This window comes from Amphiprion ocellaris, chromosome 10 (assembly GCF_022539595.1).
Source record: "Amphiprion ocellaris isolate individual 3 ecotype Okinawa chromosome 10, ASM2253959v1, whole genome shotgun sequence".
In the NCBI taxonomy this organism is placed as follows: Eukaryota; Metazoa; Chordata; class Actinopteri; family Pomacentridae; genus Amphiprion; species Amphiprion ocellaris.
In genome coordinates, this window is record NC_072775.1 from 19400795 (window position 1) to 19421459 (window position 20665).

General features: G+C 41.7%; 1 protein-coding gene and 1 long non-coding RNA gene across 3 annotated transcripts; both read right to left on the minus strand.

Annotated features, from left to right (window-relative positions):
* Positions 1-8665: 8665 nt before the first annotated feature.
* LOC118471329 (proline-rich protein 12-like) lies at positions 8666-15292 on the minus strand. 2 transcript variants are annotated; one of them, XR_008603100.1, is made up of 4 exons: positions 11208-11584; positions 11099-11136; positions 9731-9874; positions 8666-9654 (listed from the first exon to the last, which is right to left on the minus strand). XR_008603100.1 is itself a non-coding variant. In XM_055014845.1 (2 exons), the coding sequence occupies exon 1, from the start codon at positions 14996-14998 to the stop codon at positions 14219-14221; it is 780 nt and encodes a 259-aa protein (XP_054870820.1). In that variant the 5' UTR covers positions 14999-15292; the 3' UTR covers positions 10146-11136; positions 11208-14218. The 2 variants fall into 2 exon arrangements, 1 of the variants encoding a protein (XP_054870820.1); XM_055014845.1 differs by lacking the exons at positions 8666-9654; positions 9731-9874 and having other exon boundaries at positions 10146-11136; positions 11208-15292.
* Positions 15293-19544: 4252 nt separating this feature from the next.
* Positions 19545-20643, minus strand: LOC129349936 (uncharacterized). The gene is made up of 2 exons (XR_008603101.1): positions 20020-20643; positions 19545-19871 (listed from the first exon to the last, which is right to left on the minus strand). It is a non-coding gene; the product is annotated as an uncharacterized LOC129349936 (long non-coding RNA).
* Between the last annotated feature and the right edge of the window lie 22 nt (positions 20644-20665).

The window sequence follows — 20665 nt, forward strand, 5'->3', positions numbered from 1 at the left end:
ATAACTCCAGCTAATATTCTCCATGACTGTGTGGGTGAGGTTTCTTTGCCACCTGTCATCCCATTTTGATTAAAAAATGTTGCTCAATCCTCATTTGTTAATGGGAGTATGGGACATCGCTTTTCTCCAGCTGGTTTCCTGCTGTGAAAACCAAGTGAAAAGACCATAGATAAAACATCTTGATGGTCAAATAGAATTAACATTTCATGTGAGCCCATTTATGAGCATAACATTACGTTCAAATTATGAGAGTTCTGTTTTCCAGTCAGTTGCAGTCCTATTCTGGTCTATCCATTCCACCATTATCATTTTTACAATGATCAAAACAATATGCTCATTGTAAGAGTTGCTATTCCTGCATACTGTAACTTGCTTCATTTAGGCTTGTTGTCATAATCCTTTAGCTTTTTTCCATAGATGTAGCAAGCAGGATACTTGCTAGCTATGTAGCTAGATGATGTTCTCAGTCTTAACAGCTCCTACAAAGGTCTGATTGGTTGACTGTTTTTCCATCCAGGGAACACAGCAGTTTACACCAGACATCTTTGAATTGCTGAATAAATTAGACATGAGAGCAGGGATTCGACAGCTACAGACAAATTATCCCTGACAGAAACCAGTAAAAACTCTTCCCTGACATGAAATTGAATCATGTTTTTGTATGAAAAAATAAACAAAACACACACACACACACACACACACACACACACACACACACACACACACACACACACACACACACACACACACACACACACATATGCATACATATGTATGTATGTATGTATGTTATTGACTGCAAATAAATTACATTTGCTTGCTGATAAGGCAACAGAGGCTGCATTTTAGCTGTCAGCCATGAAAGCATATGTCTCATGCTACACGTTTCATCTATGCTAGTTCAGTCATCCAACATAATGCCTGAAAGATTCTAAATAAGCGCTAAAGAATGCCTGCTGAGAGAAATTGGTATTCTAACAGCAGCTCTGCTCCCAACTGATGATAATCTGTATTCACACAGTCTGCCATGTCAGATGAAAGCCTTCAATTAGCAGTCAATTCTATTCAGTATTTTCTATCATGCCACCACTATTTACATTCTCTGTCAGCACCCAAGGCAGCTCCCTGCCCGACAGTTGCAGGAATCACTCCTGGTGAGAATATGAGTAACCCTGCTGTGAACAAAGTGCAAAAACAAGTGTTTTGTTGTAATCATAGACACGGGCTTCTAATGCCTGATGCTCCCTACCCCATGACTGCAGATGTGAGGAGCCATAAGTCGAAGTGTCATTCTTTCAGTCTTAACCTCCAATGGAAAACTGAGAGATGAAACACCTCTGATGCTTTGATTTGCAGCCTCATACTGGCAGGGCTCCGCGCAGGCCCTCAGTGTGATGCTTGTCCTCTCACCAGGTGTTCTTAGTGGAGACGAGCTGCTGATTGAATTTTGCTTTGCTACCTACATGACACTGTTGGACTCACACCAAATGCATTCAGAACAATACAGTAACTGCCTCCCAGAATAATGCACTTAAATAACAGGACAGGCATATCAGTCTGACTATAAGCTATGATAATATTAGCTTTGTATTTCTGTGGGTGGCATCATGCTATTATTGTGAAGTGACAAGCATTGCCTTGAGAAGTTCTTTTCTGAGAATAATAAAGCATCAGCAGTAGGCCTCATCTTTTGCAACTCAATAATCAAGCGCATACTGAGATGCTGAGGAGCATCTCAGTTCTTTTGTGTACTTGTAAATTCGTCCTGTGTGGGGATTTTCATTCAGTGTCGTTATTATTTGCATTGTATTGTGGTAGTATGGGGGGCCATGCACATAAAAGAACATATTTCAAAGCCAAAAGCAGGCCAGTGGGAGTCTATTTTCAATAAAAAAGAGCTAAAGGCCAGTCTATAGCAACCCTGCTTCTACTCAGCCCATGTGTCTTGCTGGGTCAGCCCAATAGCGCTCCAGGTCAGCTGGATTTCTGGCAGCTCCTGTGCTAGGATTGACAAATTGAAACAAAGAATGAGTTGAATTCATAAAAATATTATGTAAACACCAAGCACACTGACACAGAGGGCTAACCTATAAATATATCAACATTAAGGTATGTTGGAGATAATGGAATAGCTTTACATGTAAAAGAAGATATATCATTCATTTATCAAGGAAATAGGCTGGTTCAAGCTTTACAAATGTAATGATATGCTACTTTTCTCTATTTCCCATCCTTGCAAACTGAGCATACTTGGGTTTTGGACAAAATAAGCAATATGAAAATATTTCATTTGATCCTGACAAAAATTCTGATATCCCTCATTTTTCACTATGACCTCACAAATAAACCACACACTCATTGATGAGGAAAATTATTTGTTGCAGCCCTCGTAAAAATTGCTCAGAGTAGAGCTGACTCTGTGGTCAATATGGATATTTTCTGAATTCAATACATATCATATCATCTTGTCATAGAATGGAAATGTATGCCACATCTTCTATAGAATAATCAAAGTGATGCTCAGCGTGATCATTCTTTTTGTTTGATCTTATGTCTTATACATGAAATTCTTTTTCCCCCTCAATCATAAAATTAAAATAAAAAAAATCATATATCATATCATATCATATCATCACACTATTGTTCAGTTGACAGCTTATATGCAATGATTTGAATCTCTAAAAACAAATCATGTGGAGAAAAAATATATAAGAAATAACAATAAACATGACTTGAATTTACATGATTAATAGTTAAGTACCTCTATCTAACAAAAAAAATATTAATTATTTTTGAACAAACCATCATGTAGTTTTAAGCACATATGATTTTATGAAGGTATTTATTAAGCACATTATCTTATTTTTGGGCAACAATAACTGGAGGTTGGTGTATAAACAAATAATGTGTGATGATGTGATAATATGTGCGCATAGGAGAAGTTTTATTCTTTTACAGCTGCGAATTGCACTTTTCATGAGAAACATGAGGATATAAGAAATTACATTATAACATGCCAAAATTATTAAACGTTCAGATACTAACTTTGAATTCTAAACACAATTCTTAAACTAAGCTAATTTAGCGACGCAACCACTTCTTTCGCAGCCTTGTTTCAAATGCTATCTTTTGCACGGTTGCTCGGCAGGAGTCCGTACCGTAGTCATAACGTAGTTACACTGAACATGTGCTTCTGATATCTCCATCTGATTTTCAGGCATGGCAACAGCAAATTTTGATTTCAGCTGAAAATGCTCGGTATACAATCCTCAGGGGGTCCAGGGGGGCGCAGCCCCCCTGAAGCCGAGAGGTTTTCAGTAAAATAGAGGTGATTTAGAATGAAAAACATGCATAGATTTACAGAAGACTAGATTGTAATGAATAAGTTAATTCAATGAAAAGTTAACTTACTTTTTCTTCAATGTTGTCTCACTGCATTTAGTCCTACAATTTTTACAGTTCTGTAGGTCTTTTAACACTATTTACACTGGAGTTTTACACTGGTCACAAAGTCACTTCTAATGTCACAGTTTCCTCTATGGAGTCAGCTGTGTCAGTTTTTTTTTTTACATTTCCAGAACACTCTTTAAACACTATCTGGGATTCATTTTGCCCTGAGTCATGAGTCAAATACCCAATGTTTTGTTAAATGACTCAAATGACTTTTCTCTCAAGCCAATTCCATCGGAACTTGTTTTTGACACTTTTATCTATTTCTAGCACCGACGACTCTTGATCTTTTGATAAAAACCTCACGATTCCACCGAAAACGATCCCAATAGCTCAAAATTCCAACACGAACATGCCGCCATGAATTGTAACAAAAGAATGCATCGAGCAATTTGATTGGTCCAATCGTTGGCAGCTAACCAATTTCGACCAATCTCAAGGCCTTTTACAATGTAGCAGGAGCTAGACTGGTTCTTTTGTTTTACAGTCTGTCAGATGTAAAGGTGTTCAGCGAAGAGTTGGGTATTTAGTCTTTTCCTAAAGACTGAGAGACACTGCAGATCGAACAGAGTTTGGTAACTCGTTCCACCATCGAGGAACCACAGAGAAGAAGAGTCTAGCTATAGACTGGCCTTGTTGTGGTGGTTGGACCAGGAGCCTTTTGTTGGCCGAGCGTAGTGAGCTGGAGGGAGTGTAGACCTGAATGAGAGTTCAGCGGGCAGCAACTGGAAGCCAGTGAAACGATCTGAACAGTGGGGTGACATGCTTTTTTTGGCTGGTTGAAAACCAGACGCTCTGCTGCATTCCGGATCGTCTGCAGAGGTTTGACGATGCGTGTCGGGAGAGCCTGTACCAGGAGTTGTGCTGCACGTTCAGACAGCAATGGTCTGATCTTCCTGATGTTGTACAGGACGAATCGACACGACCGAGCAACAGAGGCCACATGAGCCTTAAAGGTTAGCTGGTCTTCGATCATGACACCCAGGTTTCTGGCAGACTTTGTGGGTTTCAGTTGGGTTGATTCAAGCTGGATGTTGATTTCCTGTTGTATAGAGGGACTGGCTGTAATGACAAGGAGCTCAGTCTTGGAGAAGTTTAGTTGAAGGTGGGTTTTTTTTTTCATCCATGCTGAGATATCTGCAAGTCATGATGAGACTGGCGGAGAGACCATGTGATTGTCCGGGGGGAACATCGTGAAAATATGGGTATCATCAGCATAGCAATGACATGAGAAACCACGGGGGTGGATTATTGCACCAAGTGGGGTTGGATATATTGAGAAGAGGAGGGATCGAGCACTGACCCTCGAGGAACCCCTGTGGATAGGCTGTCCAGTTCAGGCACTTCTCCCCTCCAAGATACTCTGAAGTATCTTCTTGAGAGGTAGGACATCTACCAACAGAGGGCTGATCCTGAGATGCTGGGTACAGAGAGTATGGACAGGTATACAACTAAGAACTGGGAGCTCAGTATAAAAGCTTGGTTTGTATTTCATTCTGGTGTACAGTGGATGCTGCAACAACATTTATGTGATTTAAGCAAAAACTGAACAAAAGACATGACAAAATACATTATATATTATAGGGCAGCATTTCTGCAACAACATTAATATATTTTTTTTAAAAATCTCTCACATGTGCAATATGTATAATTCTGAATCCGTCCAAAATTGCATAAAATCGGTGAGTCTTGGAATACGAATACAATGTGTTGAACAGGAGATAAGGAGAATGAAGATCGAATAGAAGACACATAATGGCATCATGGTATCTGTTGATGTGTAAAAGTAATGCCTGGCATCTAAAAATGGTTTCACTGCAGACAGATTTACAGTAACACAGTGACTCAAATATCATGATACTTTGCCTGATATGTCACATAAACAAAGATGCTGGAGTGAATCTTGTCCAGTGAAACCCAGAAAACTTCCCAGTGTCTTATTTTAACTACATCAAGAGGAATTTACTGTGTCCACTGTCATTGTGGTGTGTGTGTGCGTGTGCAGCTGTGCAGAGGGTAAATAAACAGAGGGAATCTCATCTGCTTGTCTCATTCCTGTCACTGAGTGGGACTGATGTGTGTGAAGGAATCAGGGTGGCTATAACTATCTTTGTTCTTTTTGTCAGCAGTTAACAGCTTGGTCTGTGGCTCAGTGTTTCACATGTGCCCCTCTCTAACTCTGTGGGGGCATATGTGTGTGTGTGCGTGTGTGTGTGCGTGCATGTGTGAGAGCGACACTGGAGAAGGTTAGTGAACACAGTGAAACAGAAATGTGTATGTGTGTTTGTCTGCGTACATTGCTTGTTGAGTGGTTTTATGTGTCCTTGTAATGAGAATAAAGAGTTTTTCTTGCATTTTGCTTTAGAGAGATGTCAGTAATTGTCATTGTCCTGCTGGAAGGTGGCAACTGGGTTTTCTCAGCTATTTACTGTTAGAGCACATCCTGTGTACTTTTTCAGTCAATTTTGTTTTTATTTAGCAACAGTGAATAACTGTGGTTTAGAAATAATGTGGCCTCATCCCATGACTAGTTTTGAGTCTGTTGATCATAAAGGAATGTGTTAATGATAAACAGGAGGGAATGTTAGAAAGTTTTTTTATATTATCATTAATGATAATGGCTGCATAGTGGTGTAATGGTTAGCACTTCTGCCTTGCAGTGAGAAGATCCCTGGTTTGTTCTGGCTTTCCTGGGATCTTTCTGCATGGAGTTTGCATGTTCTCCCTGTGCATGCGTGGGTTTTCTCCGGGTACTCCGGCTTCCTTCCACAGTTAAAAAATATGCTGAGGTTAATTGATCATTCTAAATTGCCCGTAGGTGTGAATGTGAGAGTGCTTGTTTGTCTCTGTATGTAGGTCCTGCGACAGACTGGTGACCTGTCTAGGGTGTCCCCTGCCTTTGCCCTAAGTCAGCTGTGATAGGCTTTTTCAGCCACATATGTTACTTGATTTTGTCATTCATTCAGTCAGCAGGTGAGTTTTTGTGGTCTAGTTCTGCTGTGTGTCAAAATGTCATGTCCTTTGATTAATGGTGCAGTGGATGAAGGAGCAGCATTACTGTGTAGAGAATTCAATATTCTTTGGGATTCTTTGAGATTGTTATCAGGCTGTGCATAGATGTTGTTGCATTTCTGGACAGTTGTCTTTTAGAGTGGTAGTGTTTTACAATACGGTTCATAATCTACATCCACAACCTACTCTGTCCTTACATTTGCAACATTACCAACTGCAGTCATGCTCTGACATCCTAGCAGATGTGTTGCACTGTGGTTCTTTGCAAATGGAAGTTTTTCTATCTAATGTCTGAGATGCAGAGCACTTCAGTAAGGCAACTGTGTGCAGGGGAGGCAGGAAAGTGTGCTTGGCCTTGAAAGGGTTTTTAAGTCATGTTTGTGGTTTTCCCTGGACATAAACCTGTTAGAGCCATCAAGGAGGAGTTTCACAGGATTGCAGATGAATGATGTAGAGATCTGTTAAATTAATTTTACATCATATTCTGTTAATGACATAATGTTGTAATGTCAGGTTGGGATTAGTAATTTTAATTTCTTTTAGGATTTCTTAGTGTGATTGGCTGCATAGATGGCACACACATCACCATCACAGTTGCCTCACATACTGAAGCTGATTATGTGAGTAGGAAGTGCATTCACAGCATAAATGTGCAGGTAGGCTGCAGGTAGATTGACTACAGTTTCAACATGTTAAAGGCTGCATTGTCGTTCAACATGTGTTATTCTCTGTACTGTCAAGATCATATGTGATGCTGCATATATTATTTCTAATGTGGAGGTCAAGTGGTGTGGTTTTGTTCATGAGTTGAGGATTTATGATGAGTTTAACTTGAGCAACAGACTGCAATGTGATAAGCAGCATAAAGATTTTAACAATATAATTGACTTGTCTACCTCCTTCAATATATTCTAATGTATCCAGTGTACATTACAGGAGAGTTTGATGGCCTTCTGCTGGGTGATCGAGGTTACCATGTCAAGTCAGAGTGATGATCTTCTAACTTGACCCCCAACAGAACTTCAATCAGGCTCATTGTAGGACAAGAGCACAGGTGTAGATGATCCTAGGTTTGGTGAAAGCTCATTTATAGTGTCTATGTCAGTTCAGGGTCATTCTTGAGAGGGCCTGTGATATTCTTGTGGCCTGTGTTGTTTTTCCTTGTGTCGCTGCAAGTAGAGGAGAGCAACACTTTGCCGTTTAATTTGAAGCTGTAGGTGATGAACTTTTTCTTTATTTCATACACATGAAAGAGCTAGTTTAGTTTGTTTTTCCAATAGTTTACATAATTCAACTGTGAACATGCAGTCATGTCTGAGTTGTGTTGCAGTGTTTACATTTGTAGATGTGGCCTTGTAATGTGATTATTACAGGCTAGCTGTAAATTTCTGTATATATTGTTTTATTTAATTTTGCTCTTTCATTTTTCTTCCTGTTCCTCTTTCTATAGTTTCTTTATTTTTTATTATTCTCTTCCATATTCGTAGTGTGACACCAACAGCCGAAACCAAATCCCTTGCATGTTGTGTACTTACTAAAGCTGATTCTGATCACTTTTCTGTCTTTGGTCTAGGCAAGAGGAAAAGGTGCAACAGAAAATTGGACCTTCCAAGCGTACTTGTGGAGATGCAGGCTGAGAAGGAGCGGAACCGTGCCCAGCATGATGAGAACATCTGGTTGCCCCTCAGCGAGGCAAGAGAGAATGAAGCGGCCTTGCAGCGGGAGGAGATGGCCCAGAATGCTGCTTTCAACCAGTCATTCCTGGGTGTACTGGGGCAGCTGGTGCAGGCAGTGGGCAGCCAGCGAGTCCACCTCCCAGAGACTTGAGATGTAGTTGTATATAGTTTTACTTTTAGTCCTCCACTGTAGGAGAGGCCCACCACAGTTTGTACTTTGCACATTGTAAATAGTTCTGATTTTGCTGCTGACTAATAAACTATTTTGTGACTTATGTGATTGCATCATAACTTTTCATTTTGTCTGTTAAGACACTGGTAGGAAAAGAGTCAACAGTCTGAACCAAACAATTCTGTATTCCCTAACGTGGCGAAATTCGAGCAATGTTTGTAGCCAATTAGACCAATTATGGTCCCAACAACGCCACCTGTGACTTGCACCCAGGAAATCCTAGCTCAAGTGTGTTTCACTGTCACTAAACCAATTAAGGCTCAACAGGTTCCATAACACAGGGGGGCGAGACGTGTTCAAATTTAACAATGTTTATTAACAATTTGTAAGGAAGGAAATAATGTCACACACCAGTTAACATATACTAACTAAAAGAAAGAATGGGCAACAAGGAATAAAAAAAAAACCCAGGCTGGGGCTTACCCTGCGGCAGGACAACCAAAAAGGGGAGAGGAATCCTCAAATGAATCACCCGTGACACTGCAAATAATACACACACAAAACCAAAAGAAAGGGGGGACCGTGAAGAAGACACCACCAGCAGGAAATAACTGCCACAGTAAGCCACAGCACCTGTACACAGAAGACAGAGACAAAGATTAATAAAACGCGGCCAAACTAACCATAACTGGTGTGGACAAAAGAAAACAAAACCAAAGAACAATAAATGATGAATTAAATCAATACATAAGGCTAAATAAACTCACAAAGAAAATAACAAAAACACATTTAAACTAATGCAACAAAGCAAACCAAGACACCAAAAGGAAATACCTGAATTAATTTCCAAACAACAAAGAAAACAAAACACCATCAAGTGAAGTAGCCCTTGCAGCTGTACAAGTTCTGACACAGCAGCAACACAACCAGCCTCTGCAGGCAGCGGACGCAGACGGCACTCAGCCGTACTGGGCTGAGAAGTCCGCTCCAAGCCGCCGCAAACAACAGAATCAAAAAAACATAAACAGTTCACCAAACAAATATTAAGGAGAACCAAAACAGCAGCTCAGCTTGAAGTGATGGTGGCAGTCCGATTATGTCGGGCTGTTAACTGGAAAGAAAAATAACACAGTTAATAAACTCATTACATAAAATCAGAATAGCGGCTGGGGAAACCAACCCGTCACGTACCTGGCAACTGGAGGGTGTGAGCCACAAGAATACGGCTCACACACACGTGCACACACCCACACACACCCAGAGCGAGCCTGTGATCCTATGCCCAGCAGGGCTCCAGCAGATCCCCGCTTCACCCCGGGGAATTCACCCCAGCACTCAGCCACGCTGGAAGGAGTGGAAATATGGTGATCAGCAGATGTAATCACACGCCAAAAATAAAAGAAGGCGGCAGAACACTTACGTATTCAGACAGCATGCCTTGACAGCAATCAGAACAGCTGGATACACCAGAGAACGGCTGCGTCCACCAACGCCGTCATGCCAAACCACAGCCACCACGGAAGCAAGCAGGGAGCGGAGGACAGGAAGCTCCACCGCTGCACACCTTAATATAAAGGGCGCATAGTACCGCCCAGCAATTACGGTGCTCGCACCGCTGGCACGGCGTCCAACAGCGGCCAGGAGGGAGACGACCTCCTGTCACACTAATAATGCACTTATGTTTAATGGGATTTAACATGTTTTAACACAAACTCCTGCAATACTGATTTAATCAAACTGGAATATTCTTAAAACAGCTGTTTTAATGTTTTGGTGTTTAATTTGTCATGTAGTCTTGCTAACCTTCACAAATAAAACAATAGCACAGACACATCTGCAAAAGGTACAAAAGTTTATTGTCAGAATTGCATTAAAGAAAACAATAGCAGTCGGGGGACAGAAAAACAGAAGTATAGCAAGAAGAATAACTTAACTTTTGCATGACACATAGTGCATCCTTTTTCTTTATTTCATACAAATGAAAGAGCTAGTTTAGTTTGTTTTTCCGATAGTTTACATAGTTCAAGTGTGAACATGCAGCCATGTCTAAGTTGTGTTGCAATGTTTACATTTGTAGATGTGGCCTTGTAATATGGTGGTTGAAGTATTGCATATATTTATTTGTGGTGTGTGATTGATTTTGAGTAAGTGGTTTGTCAATTTGTGTTAGTGATAACTGAAAATATATAGAGGAAATTAAAGTATGGAGTTGTACATGGATGTCACAGGATGAAGTTGTACTTTTCTGTAGTAACAAGATCTTGATGAAAGGATAGGGTTTATTTTGTTGTTAGGCCAACCTATGAGAAGTGGGTTAAAGACAACAAATAAATATATAATATTAAATCACATCTTTGTGTGTTAATAATGATTGCTTCCTTTGGTAATGTACTAGCATATAGAGTTTTAGCAGTGTATAGTGAAACGTTCACATCTGAAACCAATTAAAGGTTTACAGACTATTTGTAAGGTATTAGCCACACAAAGTGAGTCAATTTATACATTTAATGTAACACATAGCATTTGTATATATTGTTCAGGTTTTGGTGTTTGTTAGTAAATATGATGTGCAGAAAACTTTATCAATCATAGTTAGCTCCGCTAGCTGTCTAGCTATCTGTGCCACAGATAGAAAGACAGAAAGATAGAAAGATAGCCAGTGTATAGTTACTTAAAATTCAGTCAAAGGTTCCAGGTCCCCAGCCTGTAGAGGAGAAGACTCAACAAACACACAGTGGAGGTAATGCAATGGCCAGAATTTCTCTATCCAGTGATAAATACTTCTTACCTGTTTGCCACATGCACTTCTCCCTCACAGGATTGCACCTAAACAAAATAACACAACAGGTTACCATCAAACAATTTTCCCCCGCTACATTATTGTGGTTTCAACTTACACATTGACTCAGGCAGCAATGCTCTCCCAGGCCGTCTCCCTCTTGCACCTAAATGAAATAACACAACAGATTACCATTAAACACTTTTCTCCTGCAATATTATTGTGGTTTCAATTTACACATTGACCCGGGCCGCAAGGCTCTCCCACGCCGTTTCCCTCTCATTTGCAGCTGCAGCGGTGTTGCACTTCTTTCTAAAAACGTGTTCAAACTCGCTACATAAGCGCATTAAGATTTCCAATTCAAACGGTGTCGTCCTCTGCTTACCCGTTGCCATGGTGACTCGTCAAATCGGCACTCCATTGATACTGGCTTTTCAGAGCTGTGGTGCACGTGCTTAACTCCAGGGGAAACTACTCAGACTTGATTTAACCAAAAACAGTTTGTTGAACCCGCTTCGTGAAACGGAAGCCCCAGCAGACAAACTAAACCACAACACTAAAACAAACTACACTACCAAACCTACAAAAACCACAAAACTAAACAGGAATAACCTCAACCAAACAACACAGCAATGTACTTACAACAACCATGGGAAAACAGAGCTAAAGGCTAGGCAGGCTAGGAGAACCCAGAAGCTAGTGGAAAAACAAAATTGGCAGACTGAAGACCAGGGAGCATCCAAAAACAGACAGGAGTTGAACAGAGTCCACAAGAGAGAAATCCAGGACAGCAAAATCGGTCGAGTCCAAGAGGCTGAAGCTGACAAGCAGTAGAAGGCTTGGTGGGGAAACCCACAATCCAGGAATGCAGCAGAAGCCATGGAGAGATGTGAGCCGATGATCCGGCGAGGAGTGAATGGAAGCACAGAGCTTAAATACTGGAGGTGAGGTAGAGAACAGTCAATGGAGTGAACTAATTACTGCAGGTGACACTCATTACAGTAATCAGCAAATAGAGTGCAGGCAGGTGAAGCAACTTGACTCTGTCTGTCATCTCTCCTCGTTCCTGTCTCTTGCTCTCCCTGCTTCACCTGTCTGCACTCTCAGCTGATTACTGCAGGTGACTCACATTGCAGTAATCAGCTCACCTGCCCTCAATATCACCTGCTCACTATTTAAACTCTGCTTAGTGACTCTTTGCCTGTTTGACCATAAACTACTAGACACCTGCTTCTCTCCAGGCTTGGATTCCCACAAAGACTCGCATGGCTTCACACGCTCTGCTCCCTCATGGACTCTGCTTCCCCACTTCTGGACTCCTTTTTCTCCGTCTTGTGAGTACTCCTCCTTAGTTTACTTTTGTTAATCCAGTTTAGTATTGGTTGATTTCCGTTTCTGTATTCGTAGTGTTTGCTGGGTTTTGAATAGTTGGGTTTAGTTTTGTTTCCCCAGTTCAGCTCTCCATTTATGTACTAGTTTTGTTATCTTTTTAAATGAAACTCTTTCCATTATTCACCTGTCTGCAAGTCTCTCTGTGCCTGCGTTGTCCAACTCAGGGCCCAAACCGTCCCTTAAATAACCCTGGGTCCGTTTCACGAAGCAGGTTCAACAAACTCTGTGTAACCTTGAACTCTGAGTTGATCTACTCTGAGATACGAAACTCTGACTTTTCGGTTTCACAACGGCTGATTTGAGTTGGTTTAATCACCTCGGAGTAGTTTCACCCAGAGTGCACCGCAACTATAAAAAGACAGCATCAATGGAACCCCGATTCGACGACTCACCGTGGTGACGGGGGAGCGGAGAGCTACGTTTTTTACACCACTTGAAGTGGGAGAGACAGCGAGATCCCAAAATGGCTTTTGCCATATGGCCGAGCGGTTTTGCCATATGGCAGAGCGGTTTTGCCATATGGCAAAATGGCTTTTGCCATATGGCCGAGCGGTTTTGCCATATGGCATTCAGCAGTGGCTTATGACAGACTCAGGATTGGTATATGGCGAAATTGTGTGACTAATCATTGTTGACGCTAGTCACAAAATACTGTCATGCAATGTGCTTTTGATTCACGTGCAGTGCGATTTAGGTTTACTATATTTTTTATGTTTCTCACACTGACGTCTGTACACGTATGACCGCCGATGAGTACCGTAACGTCACAGGCCGTGTTAGGTGGCTAGGCTAACCGTGTTAGACACCGGAGCCAGCCTAGCCTTAACCGGCCATATGCCCTAATAGTCTATACACTGTATATACTGTGTGTGTGTGTGTGTGTGCGTGTGTGTGCGTGTGTGTGTGTGTGCAATCGCAAGACGTATGCTTGCACTTTTGTTTTTTTATGAACGACTGTACATTATTAATAGCGCTATATTAAAACTGTTACAGTTGCATGTCATTTTTAAGGGTCATAAAGACATTCTTTTAATTTTGAAATCAGCCATATACAGTTTCACTTGTGAAATATAAGCCACACAGTTTGCACCACATCTACCAATTCTACAGCGATTGGTAGTAATAATATTACTAATAAAGGCAGGGACAGGCCTTGCGTGTATGTACAGATGATACTTATTTTTTCACTGAAATATCCGCTGTATGAAAAAACTGTGCTTCTTTCACACGGTCAGATATCTGCCAGTAGGGGGCGTCGTTGGTGTATTTTTCCATGTCAACAATGACACAGTTTTAGAGGTTTCTTAGGTGAAAGATGAGAGATTGCAGAGAGATGACTCAGAATTGAAACTCAGTACACGCCATTTTTAATTCCTCTACTTATCCACCACCGCCACATGGTTGATTGTGACCAGTGACATTATATACGCCATTACCAGTGGAATACAGTGCCACACGCCATCATCCTTGCCATATACCGTTTCAGGTTTGCCATGTGCCGTTGCATTTTTGCCATCTGGCATTTCGGTCTTGCCACATGGCACTTCTGGTTTGCCATCTGGCATTTCGGTTTTGCCACATGGCATTTCCTTTTGCCACATGGCATTTCTGGTTTGCCATCTGGCATTTCATTTTGCCACATGGCATTTCTGGTTTGCCATCTGGCATTTAGGTTTTGCCACATGGCAATATATATAAGTCCTTTATTTCTCCCCACGCCAGGGGAAATTCACATTGTTACAGCAGTTTATGTAGCAATAGACGTAGTAGTAGAAATAAAATAATAATAGAACAGTAGTAATAATATTTAGGAGGGTGGCAGGGGGAGGGGTGATGGTGGTGGTGGGGGGTGAGACAAGGAGGGGTGATGGGGCTGTATGTAGAGTCCGGAGGTGGTGGAGGATGGAGGAGAGGTGGTGGTGGTGTTGGTGGTAGAGAGCTGAGGTGTGAAGAAGGAGTTGGCTGGTCGGTGCTTTGATGAGAGGGGGGAGGAGTGGGAGCAGAGTCAAATCTCTTAAAGAACAGATTCAGCTCATTGATCCACTCCCGGCCTCCTGCTGCAGCTCCCCTCTCATGGCCTCTGCTGGAACCAGAGATGGATCTCAGGTCTCTCCAGACCTCCCTTGTGTTATTGTCCTGCAGGTAAGATTCCATCTTGGTCCTGTAGCTGGCCTTGTCCGCCTTGATCTTCGTCTTTATCTCCTTCTGCACCCTCCTCAGCTCCTCTTTGTCCCCAGATCCAAAAACCCTCCTTTTCTCCTTCAGCAGGGCCTTCAGTTCCAGGGACACCCAGGGTTTGCTGTTAGAGAAACACCGTACTTTCCTGGTCGGTACGATGTTCTCTGCACAGAATTTAATGTAGTCCGTAATAGTGTCAGTCAGTGAATCAATGTCCTCCCCATGTGGACCACACAGCACATCCCAGTCTGTGGTCTCAAAGCAGTCCTGCAGCACCTCAGTGGCCTCGTCAGACCACTTCTTCACATACCTGATGGTGGGGGGTTGTTTCTTCACCATAGGTATGTAAATGGGCTGCAGTCTCACCAGGTTGTGATCTGAGTGGCCCAGCGGGGGGAGGAGCTGTATGCATCCTTGATGTTTGCATACAGCAGGTCCAGGGTTTTATTGTGTCTGGTATGGCAGGTCACGTACTGGGTGAACGTGGGGAGAGTGGCAGAGAGCGATGCATGATTAAAGTCTCCTGAGATGATGATAAGAGACTGAGGGTGAGATGTTTGCAGCTGGGACGCTTCAATGTGGATGAGTTCACAGGCTGCAGTCGCATCAGCTGAGGGAGGGATGTACTGTGTACATCCCTCCCTCGCCTGTAATGGCTATTACATGTGATAGCTATATATATATATATATATATATATATATATATATATATATATATATATATATATATATATATATATATATATATAGAATGAAAGTCGGAATATATATAATGAAAGTCGGAATATATGGAATGAAAGTCTGAATATATGGAATGAAAATCCGAATATATTGAATGAAACTCTGAATATATTGAATGAAACTCTGAATATATGGAATGAGAATCTGAATATATGGAATGAAAGTCTGAACACTTTCATTCAATATATTCCGACTTTCATTCAATATATTCAAACTTTCATTCAATATATTCAGAATTCTAGATTATATATATATATATATATATATATATATAATTTCCTAAACGGCATGCCATATATATATATATATATATATATATATATATATATATATATATATATATATATATATATATATATATATATATATATATATATATATCATGGCATATATAACACATATACCAGTGGTACCAGATCCATTAGAGGTGGGAGGGCCATGGAGGTTGTTGTGCAAACCAGGGGCACATACTCAGTTTTGTCACACTGTAATGTCAGTGCGTATTTCCAATGACAATCATTGGATTATTGATTAAAGTGCTACATTTCTCTTAAATATGAGAATGTTTTAAACTGTGGATAGATATTTCTCCTTTGTTGCAAATTCGAGCAGAAATGTGTATATAAACGTGTATATAATTTGCCTTGTTTTTCTCACTTTAATTATTCTATGTTTCTACAAAAATACCTTCAAGTAAAGTTACAGAAAGTGAGATCCTTGACTTCAGCTTTTAAATTGTCACTCTGACACTCTGTTGGTCTTGATCATTACATCATTGCTATTCATTGTTCTGAGATTCAACGCAGCATGAGAGACAGATTTCGAGAACTTCAGCTGTGCCTTAAACTGGCAGAACCGGTTCTTCAGGGATGGAGGTGAGGGTTTCACACATCAGCAGAAGTGTGAATGGCCCTAATTAGCATTTGAATCTTGCTGTTGTCTGTCATGACTGGTTGCCACACACACTTCAAGATTCAAGATTCCTACCTCTTAGTATACAAGTACACAAAAATAAAACGAGAACGAAAACCCCACTTTTCATGCAGTGCAGCAGACGTCCTCTGCAAGCTGCCACTCATCTAAGAAACAGTGTTGATTGATTTGTTTGGTTTCCGTACAAGGAAATGACATGCAACTGTAACAGTTTTAATTGCCATATGGCAAAAGCCGTTGCCATATGGCAAGCCATTTTGCCATATGGCAAAAGCCGTTGCCATATGGCAAAAGCCGTTGCCATATGGCAAGCCATTTTGCCATATGGCAAAAGCCGTTGCCATATGGCAAGCCATTTTGCCATATGGCAAAAGCCGTTGCCATATGGCAAGCCATTTTGCCATATGGCAAAAGCCGTTGCCATATGGCAAAAGCCGTTGCCATATGGCAAGCCATTTTGCCATATGGCAAAAGCCGTTGCCATATGGCAAGCCATTTTGCCATATGGCAAAAGCCGTTGCCATATGGCAAAAGCCATTTTGGGATCTCGGCGCTGCTGTTCGTAGTGTTTGCTGGGTTTTGAATAGTTGGGTTTAGTTTTGTTTCCCCAGTTCAGCTCTCCATTTATGTACTAGTTTTGTTATCTTTTTAAATGAAACTCTTTCCATTATTCACCTGTCTGCAAGTCTCTCTGTGTCTGTGCCTGCGTTGTCCAACTCAGGGCCCAAACCGTCCCTTAAATAACCCTGGGTCCGTTTCACGAAGCAGGTTCAACAAACTCTGTGTAACCTTGAACTCTGAGTTGATCTACTCTGAGATACGAAACTCTGACTTTTCGGTTTCACAACGGCTGATTTGAGTTGGTTTAATCACCTCGGAGTAGTTTCACCCAGAGTGCACCGCAACTATAAAAAGACAGCATCAATGGAACCCCGATTCGACGACTCACCGTGGTGACGGGGGAGCGGAGAGCTACGTTTTTTACACCACTTGAAGTGGACATCTTAATGCGTTCATATGGCGACTTCGAACACGTTTTTAGAAAGAAGTGCAACACCTGCAGCTGCAAAAGAGAGGGAGACGGCGTGGGAGAACATTGCTGCCCGAGTCAATGCGCAAGTTTAAATCACAATAATATTACAGGAAAACTGTTTAATAGCAGTCTATTCTGTTATTTCATTTAGGTGCAGTCCTGCGGGGGAGAAGCGCATGTGGCAGCAGCTGTAGATGAAATATAAGAACATTGTTCAAACAGGTAAGAAGTCGGCATAATCTCATGGAGCTACCTCATTTTGATCATGTTTTACATTGTAAAGTAGCTTAATTATTAAGTGGCTGTTTGACTGTGCAGTGGTTCTATCACACACATAGCCTAAATGTCTGCATCCATATCATGTTCTGTCAAACAATTAAGCCCATTTAAACTAACACAGACTTCTACTCAGCCAACAGAAAGAAAGCAGATGCCTGTAAAAAGGGAGGTGGCCCAGCACCACCACCTGTAACGGAGGCAGAGGAGCTGCTCCTAAGCCAGAATTTGGGAAGGCCAGTGGCTGAGGGAATTCCTGGAGGGAGCTCATTCTCTGAGACCACATCCCAAGACACAAGTGCGTGCGTGTGTGTGTGCGCGCGCGCGCGTGTGTTCATGCGCTCATGCGCCCACTGAACATTTGCCATAAGGAAGCACAGAGCACTGCATTGTGTCTGCGTACGAGCGAGTGTGTGTGCAGCTACAGCGATGGCATGCGTGAAGGGGTGTGCTTTAAAGATGGTGAGTTTAATTAAAGATGAAAGGGCTGATGATTAATTGATGGAAGGTGGACTGTTCCATCAGGCTGAAATGTGAGTGTGTGTGTTGACTCTTCTACTGTAGAAAAACACAAAAAGTGGGAAAAAAGCTACATTTTTTGAGAAAACTAGGACAGCATCTTAAGAGACACATTATATTGTCATTTAAAAACAAATGATAAATATAATTTGCTAATTTGATCAGTCCTTTATTGAAGAAAACTGGCGTGGAGGTTCAGATACACACATCTGGATGACAAAAAAGATATTTAAATGATTTTCTAGTGCAGATCTTTGCCTGTATTTACTCATGCCGTGCTATAGAAGTGAGCAGATCATCCCTGCTGTATTTTTACTGCTCATCTCTCAGCAGGTCTTCCTTTGCCCCCGTCTTCTCAAGGTGGCACCGAGTTCTATGAGTGCCTCTGAGACTCTCCTCTATAAAAAAATGGAGCAGCACAAGCTCTTTTGACATCACACTTTCTGCTACCAGGAGATTAGAAAGTGAAGGTGGAGCACTCCGGAGAAAACGCTCTCGGTCTGTGCATCTGTACTGAAGATTTAATCTCCACGCGACACTGAGTCAGAGGTTGCTGGGGAATTAGTTTGTCTCACCTGCCACTAATGCTAATGTGATTATTCCAGGCTAGCTGTAAATTTCTGTATATATTGTTTTATTTAATTTTGCTATTTCATTTTTCTTCCTGTTCCTCTTTCTATAGTTTCTTTATTTCTTTATTGTTCTCTTCCATATTCCTAGTGTGACACCAACAGCCGAAACCAAATTCCTTGCATGTTGTGTACTTACTAAAGCTGATTCTGATCACTTTTCTGTCTTTGGTCTAGGCAAGAGGAAAAGGTGCAACAGAAAATTGGACCTTCCAAGCGTACTTGTGGAGATGCAGGCTGAGAAGGAGCGGAACCGTGCCCAGCATGATGAGAACATCTGGTTGCCCCTCAGCGAGGCAAGAGAGAATGAAGCGGCCTTGCAGCGGGAGGAGATGGCCCAGAATGCTGCCTTCAACCAGTCATTCCTGGGTGTACTGGGGCAGCTGGTGCAGGCAGTGGGCAGCCAGCGAGTCCACCTCCCAGAGACTTGAGATTTAGTTGTATATAGTTTTACTTTTAGCCCTCCACTGTAGGAGAGGCCCACCACAGTTTGTACTTTGCACATTGTAAATAGTTTTGATTTTGCTGCTGACTAATAAACTATTTTGTGACTTATGTGATTGCATCATAACTTTTCATTTTGTCTAAGATACTGGTAGGAAAAGAGTCGACAGTCTGAACCAAACAATTCTGTATTCCCTAATAATGCATTTATGTTTAATGGGATTTAACATGTTTTAACACAAACTCCTTTATGGTTCATAATTCTGTTGACTGAATTACACCAAAGCAATACTGATTTATCAAACTGGAATATTCTTAAAACAGCTGTTTTAATGTTTTGGTGTTTAATTTGTCATGTAATCTTGCTAACCTTCACAAATAAAACAATAGCATAGACACATCTGCAAAAGGTACAAAAGTTTGTCAGAATTGCATTAAAGAAAACTGTCCGGGACAGAAAACTGTCCGGGACAGAAAAACAGAAGTATAACAAGAAGAATAACTTTTAACTTCTGCATGACACGTAGTGCATCAGTGCATCCTGTACATCTCTGTCCTCCTCCTCTACACCTTGTGCCACTGCAGGCTCATGTGCTGCTGCTTCAGGTAAATCCCATGAAGTCTCATCAGAGAGCATCTGAAACACATACACAGCATACATATTTTAATATCTGAAACACATACACAGCATACATATTTTAATACCTAATAGCGACAAACTGCAGCCATTACAGGGTCGTTCACAGGACTGATAAACGATAGCTAGCGAACTAGCATTAGCTTACCCTCATATGTCGTCTAGTTCATATCCTCTTGTCTTCAGCTTGATACTGCTGCATCGCCTCCCAAACTCTCCTGTGTGTCTCCAGAGTGTTTCGACTCGCCGCTCTCAGCTTTCTATGACTCTTCTATTACTCTGAATCTGACAGAAAGCCACAGACCGAGCAGCAAGTGTACCATCGTCTCCATTATGTTGCGTTTGTGTCGCACGCAAATGACGTTAGGGACTTTCGGCTCGCTGCGCTATGACGACTCCACCCACGATGAGGTTATATGGAAAAACAACTAAACCGAGACGAGCCGAGTCAGATACAATAGTGGCGAACCGTACCGCGCCGAGTAGGTGCTTGTGGAATCGCGGCTTTTGTCTGTTACGCTGCGGGAGAAACGCCGAGCGCTTCTCAAAAACCGGGAGCAAGAGTAACAAAAACATACCTCACCTCCCCTAAAATTTTCTCAACGTATTTGGACGATTCACAGAAATTATCAATTTGAAAATTAAAACGACGGATTTCCGCGGAACGGCGGAAAATTGCCATGCCTGGATTTTCTGCTTTTTTTTCTAATGTACTTACTTGGTTCCTGACTTTGGAGAGCGGCGGTGCAGCTGCCTGTCGGGGGCAGGCGGTGTTGTGCTCCGTGTTGCTCCCT

Bases quoted from the DNA above. Each gene is read 5' to 3' on its own strand.
- LOC118471329 (XM_055014845.1), bottom strand. From the start codon at position 14,998: ATGGTGAAGAAACAACCCCCCACCATCAGGTATGTGAAGAAGTGGTCT.